The sequence below is a fragment of the Antechinus flavipes genome, chromosome 4 (genome assembly GCF_016432865.1).
Source record: "Antechinus flavipes isolate AdamAnt ecotype Samford, QLD, Australia chromosome 4, AdamAnt_v2, whole genome shotgun sequence".
NCBI lineage: Eukaryota > Metazoa > Chordata > Mammalia > Dasyuromorphia > Dasyuridae > Antechinus > Antechinus flavipes.
This window is the reverse complement of record NC_067401.1, coordinates 348871845-348886708: the sequence shown is the minus strand read 5'-3', so window position 1 is coordinate 348886708 and position 14864 is coordinate 348871845. Positions and strand designations below refer to the sequence as shown.

Below are 14864 nucleotides of genomic sequence, written 5' to 3'. Positions count from 1 at the left end.
CTTGAGGATCCTTGAACTCCAATTTAGATGATCATCTATGGCCCCTTCCAACCATATTAGCTCTGAGTGTGATTGACATATATTGAAAGTAATGGTTTATTTGGAGTTGGGTTTTTGGGTTTTTTCCAATCTTTTCAAGATATGGACAGATTTTTTTTTGCCTGCTGCTTCTCTGAACTTTTGAATCCAACACTTGATGTGTATTTATTATTTAATTATGGAACATTTTATTTTATTATTAATGTTATATTAAATGTGTTATTTAAAATATATATATTAGTGATTATTTCACAAATAAACATCTGGCAACTGAAAACTGCTTATAATATCGCCATGAACAATACCAGTTTCTTTAGTCCTTTTCTGTATTTTACCAAAATTATAATGAAGGGAAAAGACTTGGTGTACTTGTATAATTTTGGTTCCTTAGTTACAACATTAAGCTTAGGAAGACAAACATGGGCTGTAGTCCATGTGTTGGATATTTATTTACCCACTTGAGATTGGGTATTGCTTAGGGATGGTAACCCGTCAAGAAAAAACACAGTGCTATTGTCGGATTACTTTTCCTGTAGTGTCAGCACAGCATAATTTAGAATCAGCATGTCTTGACATAGTTTGTGAAGGTATTTTCTTCCTTAATGAAAATCCTTCCTGCTGTTTGTGAACTCTTGCCTCTTCCAGTGTTGGTAGTAACACAGTTATTTAAAATTAAAGCAGTATTTAATGCCAGGATTTCAACTCCAGGAGCAATTCACATTAATTTACAGCATCCCTCTGAATGAGGTTCATTGTAGTTAGTTTAGTGGTATTATTGATGCTGAAACCGAAGCAAAAGCAAAGCTGGGAATGACAACAAGGGTTATCCATTTTGTGGCAGAGAGTGCCGGATTTATAGTTCACAAAGTCAGGTTTGACATTGTAAATGCTATCTATGTGACTGTGGGCACATTACTTAAGCTTTTTGGAGTCATAGTTTATTTATCTGTAAATTAAGAGGGGAAGAAACTAAACAACCACAGTTCCTTCCAGTATTAAATCCTGTGATTCTTTTTATTTTTTTCTCAGTAAAATTTTATTTTTCCAAATATATGTAAAGATAATGTTCAGAATTCATTTTTGTAAGACTTTGTGTTGCAAATTTTTCATCCTTCCCTTTTTGCCTCTCCCCTTCCCCAGACAATAAGCAATCTGATAATAGTTTAAATATATACAATCCTTTTAAACATATTTCTGTATTTGTCATGTTGTGCAAGAACAACATTTCTTTTTAAAAATGACTTTTTGTATATTTTCATGCAACTCTGTACATTCATAGATTTAGGGCTGGAATCAGTCTTAGAGGTTATCTACACATGAATCCCCTCAGCTTACAAATTGGCCCTTCATCTAACAAGTGACAAAACTGGGACATTTTTGAAATTCAATTTTATTTTTATTTTCAGTTCCAAATTCTCTCCCTTCTTCCATGCTCTCCTCCATCTTTTGAGAAGTCAAAAAATGCAATAATCATTTTACATATGAAATCATTCAAAATATATTTCCATATTAGCCATCCCCTCCCTCCTTTCCTTTTCTTCCTTCCTTCTTCCTTTCTTTTCTTCCTTTCCTTTCTCCTTCCTTCTCTCTCCTTCCTTCCTTCCTTCCTCCTCCCTCTTTCTTCCCTCCCTCTTTCTTCCCTCCCTCCCTCTCCCTTCCTCTCCCTTTCTCCCTTCCTCTCTCCTTTCCTTCCTTCCTTCCTTCCTTCCTTTGATTTATTCCTTTTCTTCCTCTTCTTTCCATAAAATTATTTCACATTTGGAGTTTATTTTCTAATAATGAATTTTCAGGCCAATTCATGATTATCTTGGTGATTCCCCTTTCCCCCTTCTTGGATTTTTTGTGGCTTTTTACAACAAGATGAGACAGTATGGATATAAACCATCTTCTCTAAAAGCTTTTTCTTGGGGGGCAATGGAAACTAAGGTTTTCAAGTTTAGTCTTTTATTTCAAAGATACAAAAATAGAATCTCAGAGATGAAGATTGTATGTGCCATGTCAAGATTCCTTATCTCGACTGGCTTGTGCAGGGTCCAACAAATACACAATATCCAGTAAGTTTCCCTGTCAGCTTTCAAATGAACTGTTGTATTGTAGCCACAGAAAGTTGCGATAGACTTTTCTCCCCCAGTCATGGTTTTGCTAATGATCATGCATTTCCTTATTAAAAGTCAGCTGCTTAGCACAGCTCCTCAGCTTACAAATGTGTTGTATTTCATTGAACCAAGAATGGACCAGTTGAGGGGTACTACCTCTAGTGGCTAAATCCCTTTGACAAAGTCTGGGGATTTCTTCCTCAGAATAAATGTCCCAACCTCTTTCTTGTTAGCTTGTTAAAGACTGTAGCAGATAAAATGTCCCCAAGAAAGTGGACTTTTTCTGTTTTCTTTTTTGTTTTGTTTTAAATCAAAAAAGTTTTTATCAACTGGTTTCAGAGTTGAGTAGCAATTCTTAAGAAGTGCTAACCAGTTAACAACTTTTGACCCTTTGTTCCAAAAAGAAAAACTTTTAATTAAATTCTAGAGGCACCCTGTTCCCTCTTGGCTCTGACGCAGCAGTGAACTTTGAAGCCTGTGGTCACCTTTACAAGGGTACATCCAGATTGCTGCCACATAGTTTTGGAGCTCTGAAACCAAGAAACTTATAACAAAAAGAGAAAAGAGCCCATGGCCACGTTCATTGGCATGAGGGTAGCCTGGGAGAATAACCCAAAAATTTCTTAGTGGCTTGGGACCAACCTATTTTTGAGAATGTTTCTCTTCCAGTCTTCTGTTTTCCTACTTAGGTGGTTGTCTTTAAGCTCCTAGATTCACTTTCCAGGGATTTTCCTGTCCGGAATTCCCTTTCCCAAGGACAGTGTTATTTAAGTGAATTTTAGGAAAATAAGCCTCATATGTCCAGAGAAAAAAGTATGTAGAGTGGTTTTGCCTCCAGAGGTTTCCATAGTGGTCATGGACTTAGAAATCTAAAAAAATGGTGACTCTGCAAGTGAGGATTATCAACAGATGTGATTGCTCAGCTCTTCTGCTTTAGATCATAAACTGGTTATCTGAAAGGCAATGCACTGTTTCTTCCCTTTTGCTTTTTTCCTCTGTCCCCTCCCCCTTGGGACCCTGAACAACATTGCACAACTAAATTGATCCCCTAATTGCTCTAGGGGACTGGCTGCTCTAGAGATGCAATCTTAGTTCTTGGAAGACTCTAGTTAATAAAAAATCTCATCTCAGTCTATTTTTTTTTTTAAGCTAAGTAGTTCTTTGCATATTTTCATTAGTCACACTTAGGACTCATTTATGGTACATGATTATGAAGCCATAATACAATCTTGTTTTATAATAAATGGTAGATGGGTAATAAAAATTTTTTCTCCCAATTTCTCAGACATTACCATCTTAGGAAACTTGATGATTTAAAGCAAGTATTTGAAACTCCAGAGGGAGATTTCCCTAAGATCAGAAGTAGAAGGTTCTGAGATTGATGTTGCAATAACATCTAAAACCATCCCTTTATTATCAGCATTCAGAATTTTTTATTTATATACACACATATATCTAAATTTATTCTTAAACGACAGTTGCTTCTCAATATTTTTGATGTTGCTAGTAATATCTTGGTCTAGTAATTATTGGTATAGTGTAGATTTTTGTATCTCATATGTACCTTGTTTTCCTTCAGATAGTGTTGGCAGGGGTTGGGACCCTGTGATTATAAGAAGTAAGGAATGGAGCTAGATTGAAACACTTTTGCCTTAATATAATTGTTTTTGCTACTAAACCATTATTCACTATTCTCTACTTCTTATTGAACCTGATACTAGGATAAGGTTGAAGCTAAGAAAATAAATGCTTTCAGATGTCTCTGCCTTAATAAGAGCACAGGAATTCCTTTCTGGCTCTTGAAATTCTGATTAATGCATCCCGTTCCAGTGAAACAAATAATAGTTTCATATCAACAGTTATTTGTTGAGCAAACCTCTATTGCAAATAGAGAATATTATAATAGGATTGTTACGATATAGTGGAAATCACAAAGTCCTTTGTCCTCAGAAAGCTTACAATCTAATGGAGGACATTTCTCTTTGTGAACTTACTCATTCTCATCCCAGAGAGCTTAGGTCACCTAATAGTGGAGGAAGCCCAGTAGGACATTCCATTTTTTTCTCCATCTCTTGCTTTTGGATTGGTGCAATATTCCTTCCTACCCAAACCAAACTTTAGCATCTTAAGTTATACCTGTGATTTGGAAGATGGCAAAGTGATTGCGTATCATAAGAGGAATTCTGTTTTGTCTTGTAGGACTTTGTGTTTTATGCACCTCGGCTTCGGATTAATAAGCGTATCCTTCAGCTTTGCATGGGGAACCATGAGCTGTACATGCGCCGTAGGAAGCCAGATACCATTGAGGTACAGCAGATGAAAGCCCAAGCACGGGAAGAGAAGCACCAGAAACAACTGGAGAGGTGAGCTAAGAGGAGGACGTCAGGACCAAGGAAAGCAGTTCAGTGTATCTTTTATGCAAAAGATAGAGATAGTAGTCCTGGGGAATGGAACCAGAGGGACATCTCAACATGAATCATGGATTTAAAACTTGGATGGTATCGCAATTCTTGCCTCCTTTTTTGACAGATAAAGAAATAGCAGAGTCTTCCAGCTCCAAATCTCATATTCTTTGTAATAACACTGCCTCTAGAGAAGGCTGTTCATCTATATAAAATACTAAACACCAAATCAACTCCATCCCAACACTTCCTTCCTACCCGTATCACCTTTTAACTTTTTTTTCTATCTTCCTCAGTGTATTTGCCTCCCCTGTGCTTAGCACTGTGCCCCGGCACATAGTAAACATTTAATAAATGCTTCTTGCCAAACATATACAAGCCTGCTCACTAAACACAAGGAGTCAGGAGACCTGAGTTCCAGTCCTGACTATATCACTAAGCAGTTATATAGTTTGAGGCAGTACCTTAGACTTCAGGTTTCCTTGTTGGAAAGGAACAAATTGATGTTTTCCAACTCTGAAGTTCTCTAAATACCCTAATGTTGGATGTTTACATCTCTGGGATTAAAAACCCATTGGCAGTCACAACTGTCCAAAAGAGCCACATGCATCAAATATAATTTAATTTATATTTATTTATATATTTATATTGTATTTATATTAATTTAATTTAACATAATAATATGAAGGTGTTGGATTTAAGAAACAAAGTCCCCCAATTGCCTTGGATGCTGAATGTCCAAAGATACAAGATGAGAAACTATAGAAAGATCTAAGGATCGCTTTAATTATAGACCACCATGAGGGTGGGTTTTATTGGTGAGGCCGGTTTAGAAATTAGTATGTTCTTCTACATTCATGGTGGAAAGACAAAAAGGGCTACAGGGCATGTGAGAAAGAGAATCTTTCCATAGTCTTTAGAAGAACCAAAAAGCCCACGGTTTCCCCAGTTGTTCACGTGTCTGTAGTTTTCCTTCTGAAATTTGAAGTTTTTCTCTCTTTCTTCTACCTCTTCCTCTTTCTAATAGGCAGCAGTTGGAAACTGAAAAGAAGAGAAGAGAGACTGTTGAACGAGAGAAGGAGCAGATGTTGCGAGAGAAAGAGGAACTGATGCAAAGGCTTCATGATTATGAACAAAAGACAAAGAAAGCAGAAAAGGGTATGGAGGCTAATAGTATAGGAACAGTTGAGTTATCCTTTGTCGTGGGAGAGTGGAGTGGTATGGAGGAGAGATCGGGGGAGAGAGAGAAAGAGAAGACAGAAACGACATTGGGAAACAGTGGAAGAAAAGAGTCAGAGAAGCAGAGAGAAAGGTAAAGACAGAGAAACGGAAATATAGGGGAGAAAGATAAAGACAGAAACAGAAATGGAGAAAAGGTAGAGGAGAAGAAAGAGAAGCAGAAGGAAGGAGAGAGGAAAAACGATAATAAAGATAGATGAAAATGGGGAAGAGAGAAAGAGAAGTGGAGAAAGAAAAATAGAGATGGGAAAGAGAGGAGAAAAAGGGGAGGGAGAAAGAAGCAGCATCTCATGTTATGTCTTATTTGTACATCGTTGTTTACTTGTCAGATTATGAGCTTCTTTTAGGGCAGGGACTATTTCTTTGTGTTCCCAGTGCTTAGAATAGTAACTAGTGGACTCTTAATATATGTCCCTTGACCTGTTGTTGACTTGAAAGAGGCATCATGTTATGAACTTGGGTCTTAGGGTCAAAGGATCTAAGCTGGAATGCCAGCTGGTATTTACTGCCTATGTCTGTAGGAAAAGTCACTTAACTTATGAGCCTTGAATTTTCCTATTGTAAAATGGGATAATTATACTTAACACTGCCTCACAAGGTTGTTTGTACATATGTATATGGGTGTGTGTGCATGTGTGTATGTGTATGTATGTATATATATATATATATATATTATAAATTCCATTTAAATTTAGGTGTAATTGTGCTGTTACCAAAAAAAAATTTTTTCTTATAAAAAGAATTTCACTATAGGATTTATTGTGTATTTGAGTGTTATGGTCAAAAACTTGGTTTTTTTGACACTTCTATATGATAAAATATATATACGTGCATACACACATCTACATATCTACATATAGTTATTATATACATGCATGTGTGTGTATGTATGTGTTTATGCAAATCTTATAAATTCCAGATAAATTTGGGTGTGATAGTTTGTGCTGTTAAAAAAATTTTTTTTTTCACTATGAAAAGAATGTTGCTTTAGGATTTGTTGTGCATCAAAAATTTGGTTTGTTGACACTTCTATGTGGTAAGGTATATATGCATGTGTGCACACACATCCACATATATACATATAGTTATTTGATATACAGTATATATTTGTATTAAAAACATCAATCAGATACATACGTATATACACACCCATACATACTATTGCCTTAGCTACAGCACTAATTACAAATCCTAACGTCAAAATCAGTGTACTATTGTAGGTGTGCTAGGAAACCCATCTGAGCAAACATATTATAGATTGATATATAAATTTGATAAAAAATATGAAAATTATAGATTGAGAGCTGGAAAAGACCTTAGAGTTATTCGGTCTAGCTCTCGCATTTTACATTGAGACCCAGACATTAAGCTCCGTGGCCCCACAGCTGGTCAGTGTCGGACTTCATCTCTGAACCTTTCCATTGGTGGTGATGGGAAGAGAGTCACTGACAGTCGGGAAGGAGGGCCTGGGGGCAGCCCTGGCTTTGGCCCCTTACACCTGGGGGGGGGGGGGTCTCCCGTTTGTCTCCCCAGAGCTCTCCGATCAGATCCAGAAAGCCATTCAGCTGGAAGAAGAGCGGAAGCGAGCCCAGGAAGAGGCTGAGCGCCTGGAGGCCGACCGAGTGGCTGCTCTTCGAGCCAAAGAAGAACTGGAAAGACAAGCTGTGGATCAGATAAAGAGCCAGGAGCAGCTGGTAGGAATTACCTGGGTTTCAATATGCTAAATTATAAAGGGGCTGCCACTTTGGATGAAAAAAAGGGACATCTGCCTTGTAATCATTGTTATCTGGCTCTGTAACATGAGCCATATTGACACAAAGTCGGTGGGGGGTGCTATGGGACATAGAGCAGTGGGTCTTCTCTTGGAATAGGACTTGGTGGGGCCCGATGCCATCCCGGAGGAATATAACCAGAAGAAAGTGAAAAATGTTGCAGCCGGAAACACAGTCTCTCTGCTTTTGGGTGTCTGAATGGCCCCTGTTAGCCACAGGGAGGTGGGAGGGAGGGTGGGCGGAAGATTTGGGTCACAGGAGTCTCCATTCACCGGAATATGCAATCCTGCTCCCAGATTTTCATTCACAAAAGAACTCTGTGGAAAGGTTTCCAAATATAATTTTAGTCCTTTCTCACCAGGCTGCTGAACTTGCTGAATACACCGCCAAGATTGCTCTTCTGGAAGAGGCAAGGAGGCGTAAGGAGGATGAGGTGGAAGAATGGCAGCTCAGGGTAAGAGGGGGAAGGGCTTCCTTTCGTCCTCTCCCAGCGCTGCTCATTGGGGTACCCGGTCCAGTCGTCCCTTTTCTTTATCAGAGAACAGGGTCTGAGCAGAACAAGCACATTCCCATTCAAATGGTCTGAGACATTTCCCAACCTCACATATTAACCGTATTACCTAAGCAGAAATCCTTCCTGGAATGTGAGTGACTGAATTGACTAGATTAGCAAAAGAATAAGGAACTTATTATTTAGTTTCCACCTACTTTGCTTTGGGTTCTGCCAAGTCCCTTTTTAAGGTCTTTTATGCTTTGCACTGTTCAACTATGATCAAAACTGGTTTTGACAAGGAATTTAATTTTGAATCCAGCTTTTCTCTTCTCAGGGGCACCTGACATAGTCTGCCTTCTTTCTCGTATTATAAAATTATAGAATTCTAGACATGGAAGAGACTTCTGAAGTGCTCTAATTTAATTCCATCCTGGTACTGGAGTATTTCTCCCCCCTCCCCACCCCTATCCCCCATGCCCCAGGAATAATCCTAACAAATGATTATCTGGTTTCTGAATGAAGACCTTCAATGATGGGAAGCTCATACTCCCCCACCTCACCTTGCAAGGCAGACTATTTATTCTTCTTTTGGACAGCTCTAATTATTAGGACATTTCTACATTTCAGTAGAGCCTTCTCTCTCTGTTTCAAATTCTTCACTTGCTCTCATGGAAGGCAGGCATCTGATACTGTAAATCCAGCTCCCCTTCACCTCCCCCCCCCCTCCCAGCAAAGAAGCTGACATTTTGAGAAGTCTCTTGCCCTCATACCTATGCCATCCAGTCCCCCTCACTTCCAACATCACCCTTCTTGTTGTATAGCCTTTCATCTCTTATTCTCTTGGCTGGTCTCTCAGTTCATTTTAATTTAATAAATGTTTATTAACTATGTCTTCTGTAAAGAGTATCATAAACATACAATGGGTGGAAGTGGGTTGTTAAGTAAGATACTGTTTTTGGCCCTCATGGACCATCTAATCTGGTGGAGGATTATGACATCTTTACAAATAATTGTGATTAATAAGTCCATCACAGCAGTGCAAGTAGGGTTCGAGGGAAAGGAGAAATGGGAGTTATTACTATCAAGGAAAGATGTCTTCAAGAAGGTTATGCTTCTTCTTTATTCTCTCAGTTTTTGACCAATATCAGAAGCAGTGGTCAGTATCAGAAGAAATCTATATTCTGTCCAGAGTAGCTTTACTTGTATTGTCTTAGCAAAATCCTTCATCTCAGTTAACCACATCCATAATGTAGAAATGGTGGTCACCATTTAAATAATATGAGTGTAGAGCCTAAGAAAAGGAAATAGTGTTTAGGTAAATCATATTTTAGGTTAGTAGTTGTAACATTACTCCAAATGTCAAGAAATTCATCACTGTTCTGATGCTAGAAGTAAGAGAAAAACCATTTTTGGTAAACCTGAGATAACTCCTAACTCTCTTAGAGAAAAATCTCTTAGTAAGACTCTAAGGAAAACCAGCCCAAACCATAAGATCTTTGTCTAAGGGGAAGGAAAAGGTCTTCACACCTTTGTTAACTTGTTTTTAAAGGCCAGAGAAGCCCAAGATGATCTTGTTAAGACCAAGGAAGAGCTTCACCAGGTGATGACTGCCCCACCACCGCCACCACCCCCTGTGTACGAGCCTGTGAATTACCACGTGCATGAGAACTTGCAGGATGAAGGCACCGAGTACAGCGGCTACAGCGCCGAGTTCTCCAGTGAGGGCATCATGGACGACCGCAACGAAGAGAAACGCATCACGGAGGCCGAGAAGAACGAGCGTGTGCAGAGACAGCTGCAGGTCAGAACAGAGGGATTGTGGGAGGTAGTTCCTGAAGTCAGAGAGCCAGGAAAAGAGGAGCTTGTCTTCTACATGTTAAAATGGCAATAATATTTTTTTATTGGTGCCCTCCCCTGTGCCTTTTTTTCCCTTTAAAGAAAAAATCTCAGAATTAGTAATGGGGATAAACTGGAACCATTCCCAATAAAATCAGGGGTGAAACAAGGTTGCCTACTATCACCATTACTGTTCAATATTGTATTAGAAATGCTAGCTTCGTCAATAAGAGATGAGAAAGAGATTAAAGGAATTAGAGTAGGTAATGAGGAAACCAAATTACCACTCTTTGCAGATGATATGATGGGAGAATCATCTAAAGAAAATCAACTAAAAAACTATTAGAAGCAATCCACAACTTTAGCAAAATTGCAGGATACAAAATAAATTCACATAAATCATCAGCATTCTTATATATCACTAACAAAATCCAACAGCAAGAGATACAAAAAGAAATTCCATTTAAAATAACTGTTGATAGTATAAAATATTTGGGAATCTTTTTGCCAAGGGAAAGTCAGGAACTATATGAGCAAAACTACAAAACACTTTCCATACAAATAAAGTCAGATTTAAACAATTGGAAAACTATTAAGTGCTCTTGGATAGGTCGAGCAAATATAACAAAAATGATAATACTCCCTAAACTAATTTATTTAGTGCTATACTAATCAGACTCCAAAGTAACTATTTTACTGACCTAGAAAAAATAACAACAAAATTCATCTGCAAGAACAAAGGTTAAGAATTTCAAAGGAATTAATGAAGAGAAAAGCAAATGAAGGTGGCCTAGCTGTACCAGAACTAAAAGTATATTATAAAGCAGTGGTCATCAAAACCATTTGGTATCGACTAAGAAACAAAGTAGTTGATCAGTGGAATAGATTAGGTTCCCAGAACAAAATAGTCAATGACTACAGCAATCTAGTATTTGACAAACCCAAAGTCCCCAGATTTGGCGATAAGAATTTACTATTTGACAAAAACTGCTGGGAAAATTGGCATTGACTCACATCTAACACTGTATACCAAGATCAGGTTGAAATCGATTCATGATCTACACATAAAGTATGATATTATAAACAAATTAGAAGAACATAGGATAGTTTACCTCTCAGGTTTGTGGAGGAGGAAGGAATTTGTGACCAAAGAAGAACTAGGCATCATTATTGGTCATACAGTAGATAATTTTGATTATATTAAATTAAAAAGATTTTGTACAAACAAAACTAATGCAGACAAGATTAGAAGGGAAGCAATAAATTGGGAAAACATTTTTACATCCAAAGGTTCTGATAAAGGCCTCATTTCTAAAATATATAGAAAATTGACTCAAATTTATAATAGTTCAAGCCATTCTCCAATTGATAAGTGGTCAAAGGATATGAACAGACAATTTTCAAATGAAGAAATTGAAACTATTTGTAGACATGTGAAAAGCTGCTCCAAATCACTATTGATCAGAGAAATGCAAATTAAGACAACTCTGTGATATCACTACAAACCTGTCAGAGTAGCTAAGATGACAGGAAAAAATAATGACAAATGTAGGAAGGGAAAACTGCCACACTGATACATTGTTGGTGGAACTATGAATGGATCCAGCCATTCTGGAGAGCAGTTTAGAACTATGCTCAAAAAGTTATCAAACTGTGCGTACCCTTTGATCCAGCAGTGTTACTACTGGGCTTATAACCCAAAAAGATCTTAAAGAAGGGAAAGGGACCTGTATGTGTAAAGAATGTTTGTGGCAGGTCTCTTTGTAGTGGCCAGAAACTGGAAACCAAGTGGATGCCCATCAATTGGAGAATGGCTGAATAAATTGACTAAGCAAATTATTAAAATTAAAATTTTTAAATTAAATTTTAATTAAAATTAAATTATAAAATTAATTTTTATTAAAATTAAATTAATTTAAAAATAAGATAAATAAAAGAAGGGACTGAAAACAAAATTCATGAAATTTATAAATTTTCATAATTTTTAAATTTTTTCATAATATTTTCATAAGTAAAAAATAAAAATAAAAAACTTTAAGTTTTTTACAAACAAAGCAAGTAAGAGAAACTTTTTTTTAAAAAGTAAAATTATTTTTAAACAGAGGAAAGAAAAAAAAAAAGGAGAAGGAAACAATTCTCCAAAATCAATATGGCCTCTATCTGATGCCATATGAAATAATGTCATAGGGGACTGAAAATAAAAATTTCATAAATGAGACACATCATTGGCACTATATGTTGGGGTCTGGAACACTTTGTTTGCCATTAGCTATATGGCCCCCAGGCAAGCTCTTAACCTCACTTCTTCACCTCTGAAATGAGGGTTATAAATCCTATAGAGGGCCAGAAAGACTCATTTTCCTAAATTCAAATCCTTCCTTTGATACCTACTAGCTGTGTGACTCTGGCTGAGCCACTTAATCTTAATTGCCTCAGTTTCCCTCTCTGTAAAATGAGCTGGAGAAGGGAATGGCAAGCCATCTTTGTCAAGAGAACCCCAAATGGGACCCAGCTTATAGCTCACTTGCAGAACTCCAAACGAGATTTTGTTTTGTTTTGTTTTGTTTCCAAATGAGATGTTTTACAGACATCAGAGCCTCTCATGGGTATCCGTCATAGCTGTCATTAAATTCCTGACGTGTCATTTATCTAACTATGTTCCTTAATGTTTCAGACATTGACAAATGAGCTGTCCCAAGCCAGAGATGAGAATAAGAGAACCCACAACGACATCATCCACAACGAGAATATGAGGCAAGGACGCGACAAGTACAAGACTCTGAGGCAGATTCGACAGGGGAATACAAAGCAGAGAATCGATGAGTTCGAAGCTATGTAAAAACGCACTGTACAGCTAAGAGGCAGGACTGTGGGAAAAAGCAGATCCGAACTTTTCTGAGGGGAGTCCATTGTATGACAAGTATAATGTGTATTTTTTTGGTATACTATAAATCTAGAAACTCCCATATTCCAGCTTCTCTGATGGAGAGAAAATAATTATTCAGCATTATTATTCTGGGGGCTGGGAGGTGGGGAGATTGGAGGGACACCTAGAGCATTTCCCCCTTGTATATTAGTGCCAAAAAGGCCTGCAGCAGGATTGATTTGAGTAAGATTGAGCATCTCTAAAGCCTGATAAAGAGATAGACAGCATTTCATATTGGTATGTGTGATGCATCAAGATTGAGTGTAATTAAAGAAAATCACATTGTGGCCAGACAGTGCCATACTTTGATTCTCCCTTCTTCCCTCTCCTTTTCTTCTTCCCTTTCTTCCTCCCTCTCTCTGTCTCCCTGTGTCTCTCTCTCTCTGCATATTCAAAGAAATTAGCCTAAGAAGTGCCTGATTCACTTTCCATTCTATGCAAAATTGATCCATGTTTCTAAAGTGCTCATTTTGAAAGATTGGTCTTTAAAAAAAAAAAATCTCCCTTCTCCCTCCTTCCCCAAGATGGTCTATTTCCCCCTTCAGGTAATTCGGTTTAGTTGGAAAAAACATTCCTGCAGTGATCCCTCAGAAGGAACAATATAGGAACACACTCTGATACCTTATTTTGCATGAACGTTAGGTATACTTTTAATTTCTATACACCTAATGTGTTATACTCTGGCTTAATTAATGATCAGTTATAGAGAATAGTATTTATATATAAATGATAATGAATATGGGTTGTAACCTTAGTTTAAAAAAGGGAAAGTTTTGTTCTGTATATTTTGTTACCTTTTACAGAATAATAAAGGAATTAAATATGAAAAACAAAACCACTTAGACAAGGTACTTAATCTGATGTACTGTGATGACAGGAGACTGATTACTCGATGTAATCACATTTGTAAAATGATTTTTTTTTATTTGTGTCTTACACGTGATTCAGTATACATACACGTGTGTGTGTGTGTACATACACACACACATACACAAACAGCTCACCTTTTTCCTAAAAGAGCTTCTAATTTTTTAAAAGAAAATGTTGATTAATAACAATTCAGACTCCATCCATGAAGGGACTGTTTAATTCTGTGAGTCATCTCTGTATTCTGACCAGGAAAACTTTGGTATGACCTCCTTCCCCTTCCCTGTCTCATCTTTGGAAAACCATTAGCATACTAGCCGTGGTGTGCTCTCAGCCCTGCTTCCTCATCAACTCCCTCCTCTTTGTCTTTTTTAAGTTAAAACACCGTATGCCGACATCTTCTGCACCGCATACACACAAAATAAAATATCTTCAAGATGATGTTGCAGAGCATTTGATGTTTGATTACATGTTGGGGGGCCGGGGAATCCCTTTTATTGACTGTGGTTTTCATAAACTACTCGGAAGCCGTTAGCAACTGGATTGAGCTAGGTTGTGATGTGTGTATATCTCAGGGATTTTAGAGGTGGAAGGGACATCCACTCAATGACCATCTCATCCCGCCTGTACTACAAAAGACTTCCTTCTGCTAGCCACCCAACAAAGGATTTCCTCAATCCTTGCCTCCAGTGATGGGTGACCCATTGCTTCCTGAGCTTGCCCATTTCACATTTGTCTAGCTGTTAATTATAACTAAGTCTCAATTAGTAAAATAGTGAAATAATGAATCCCCAGATATAATCACATATCTTTGAATTTGCACTCTTTAAAATTATGATTATTATTAGGGGGCAGCAGCTAGGTGGGTACAATGGATAGAGTGCTTGACCAAGAATCAGGAAAACTTGAGTTCCAGTGCAACATTAGACACTTGCTGATGCTGTGATCCTGGACAAATCAATTTAACTCTGTTTGCCTCGGTTTTTCTCATCTGTAAAATGGGGATATTAACAGTTCTTACCTCCCAAGGTGGTTGTGAAGAGCAAATGAGATAATAACTAAAAAGTGTTTGGCACTAGTAAGGACTATATAAAAGCTAGTTATTATTAATTATTTAAAATATGTAATTGGTTCTGCTGTAATGCAGATTCAGAAAATAGGACAGGAGACCAGCTGTAGTGCATTTCTGGACAG

At 37.5% G+C, this 14864-nt stretch overlaps 1 protein-coding gene across 1 annotated transcript in view; it reads left to right on the top strand.

Moving 5' to 3' along the window:
* The window catches only part of EZR (ezrin), a 69312-nt gene extending 55201 nt beyond the window's left edge, over positions 1-14111 (top strand). Inside the window, exons 9-14 of the mRNA XM_051998012.1 lie at positions 4335-4498; positions 5565-5695; positions 7310-7470; positions 7910-8002; positions 9591-9842; positions 12552-14111. Of these exons, the coding sequence (XP_051853972.1) occupies positions 4335-4498; positions 5565-5695; positions 7310-7470; positions 7910-8002; positions 9591-9842; positions 12552-12716 (966 nt within the window). The 3' untranslated portion in view covers positions 12717-14111. The remainder of the gene's footprint in view (positions 1-4334; positions 4499-5564; positions 5696-7309; positions 7471-7909; positions 8003-9590; positions 9843-12551) is intronic.
* The last annotated feature ends 753 nt before the right edge of the window (positions 14112-14864 follow it).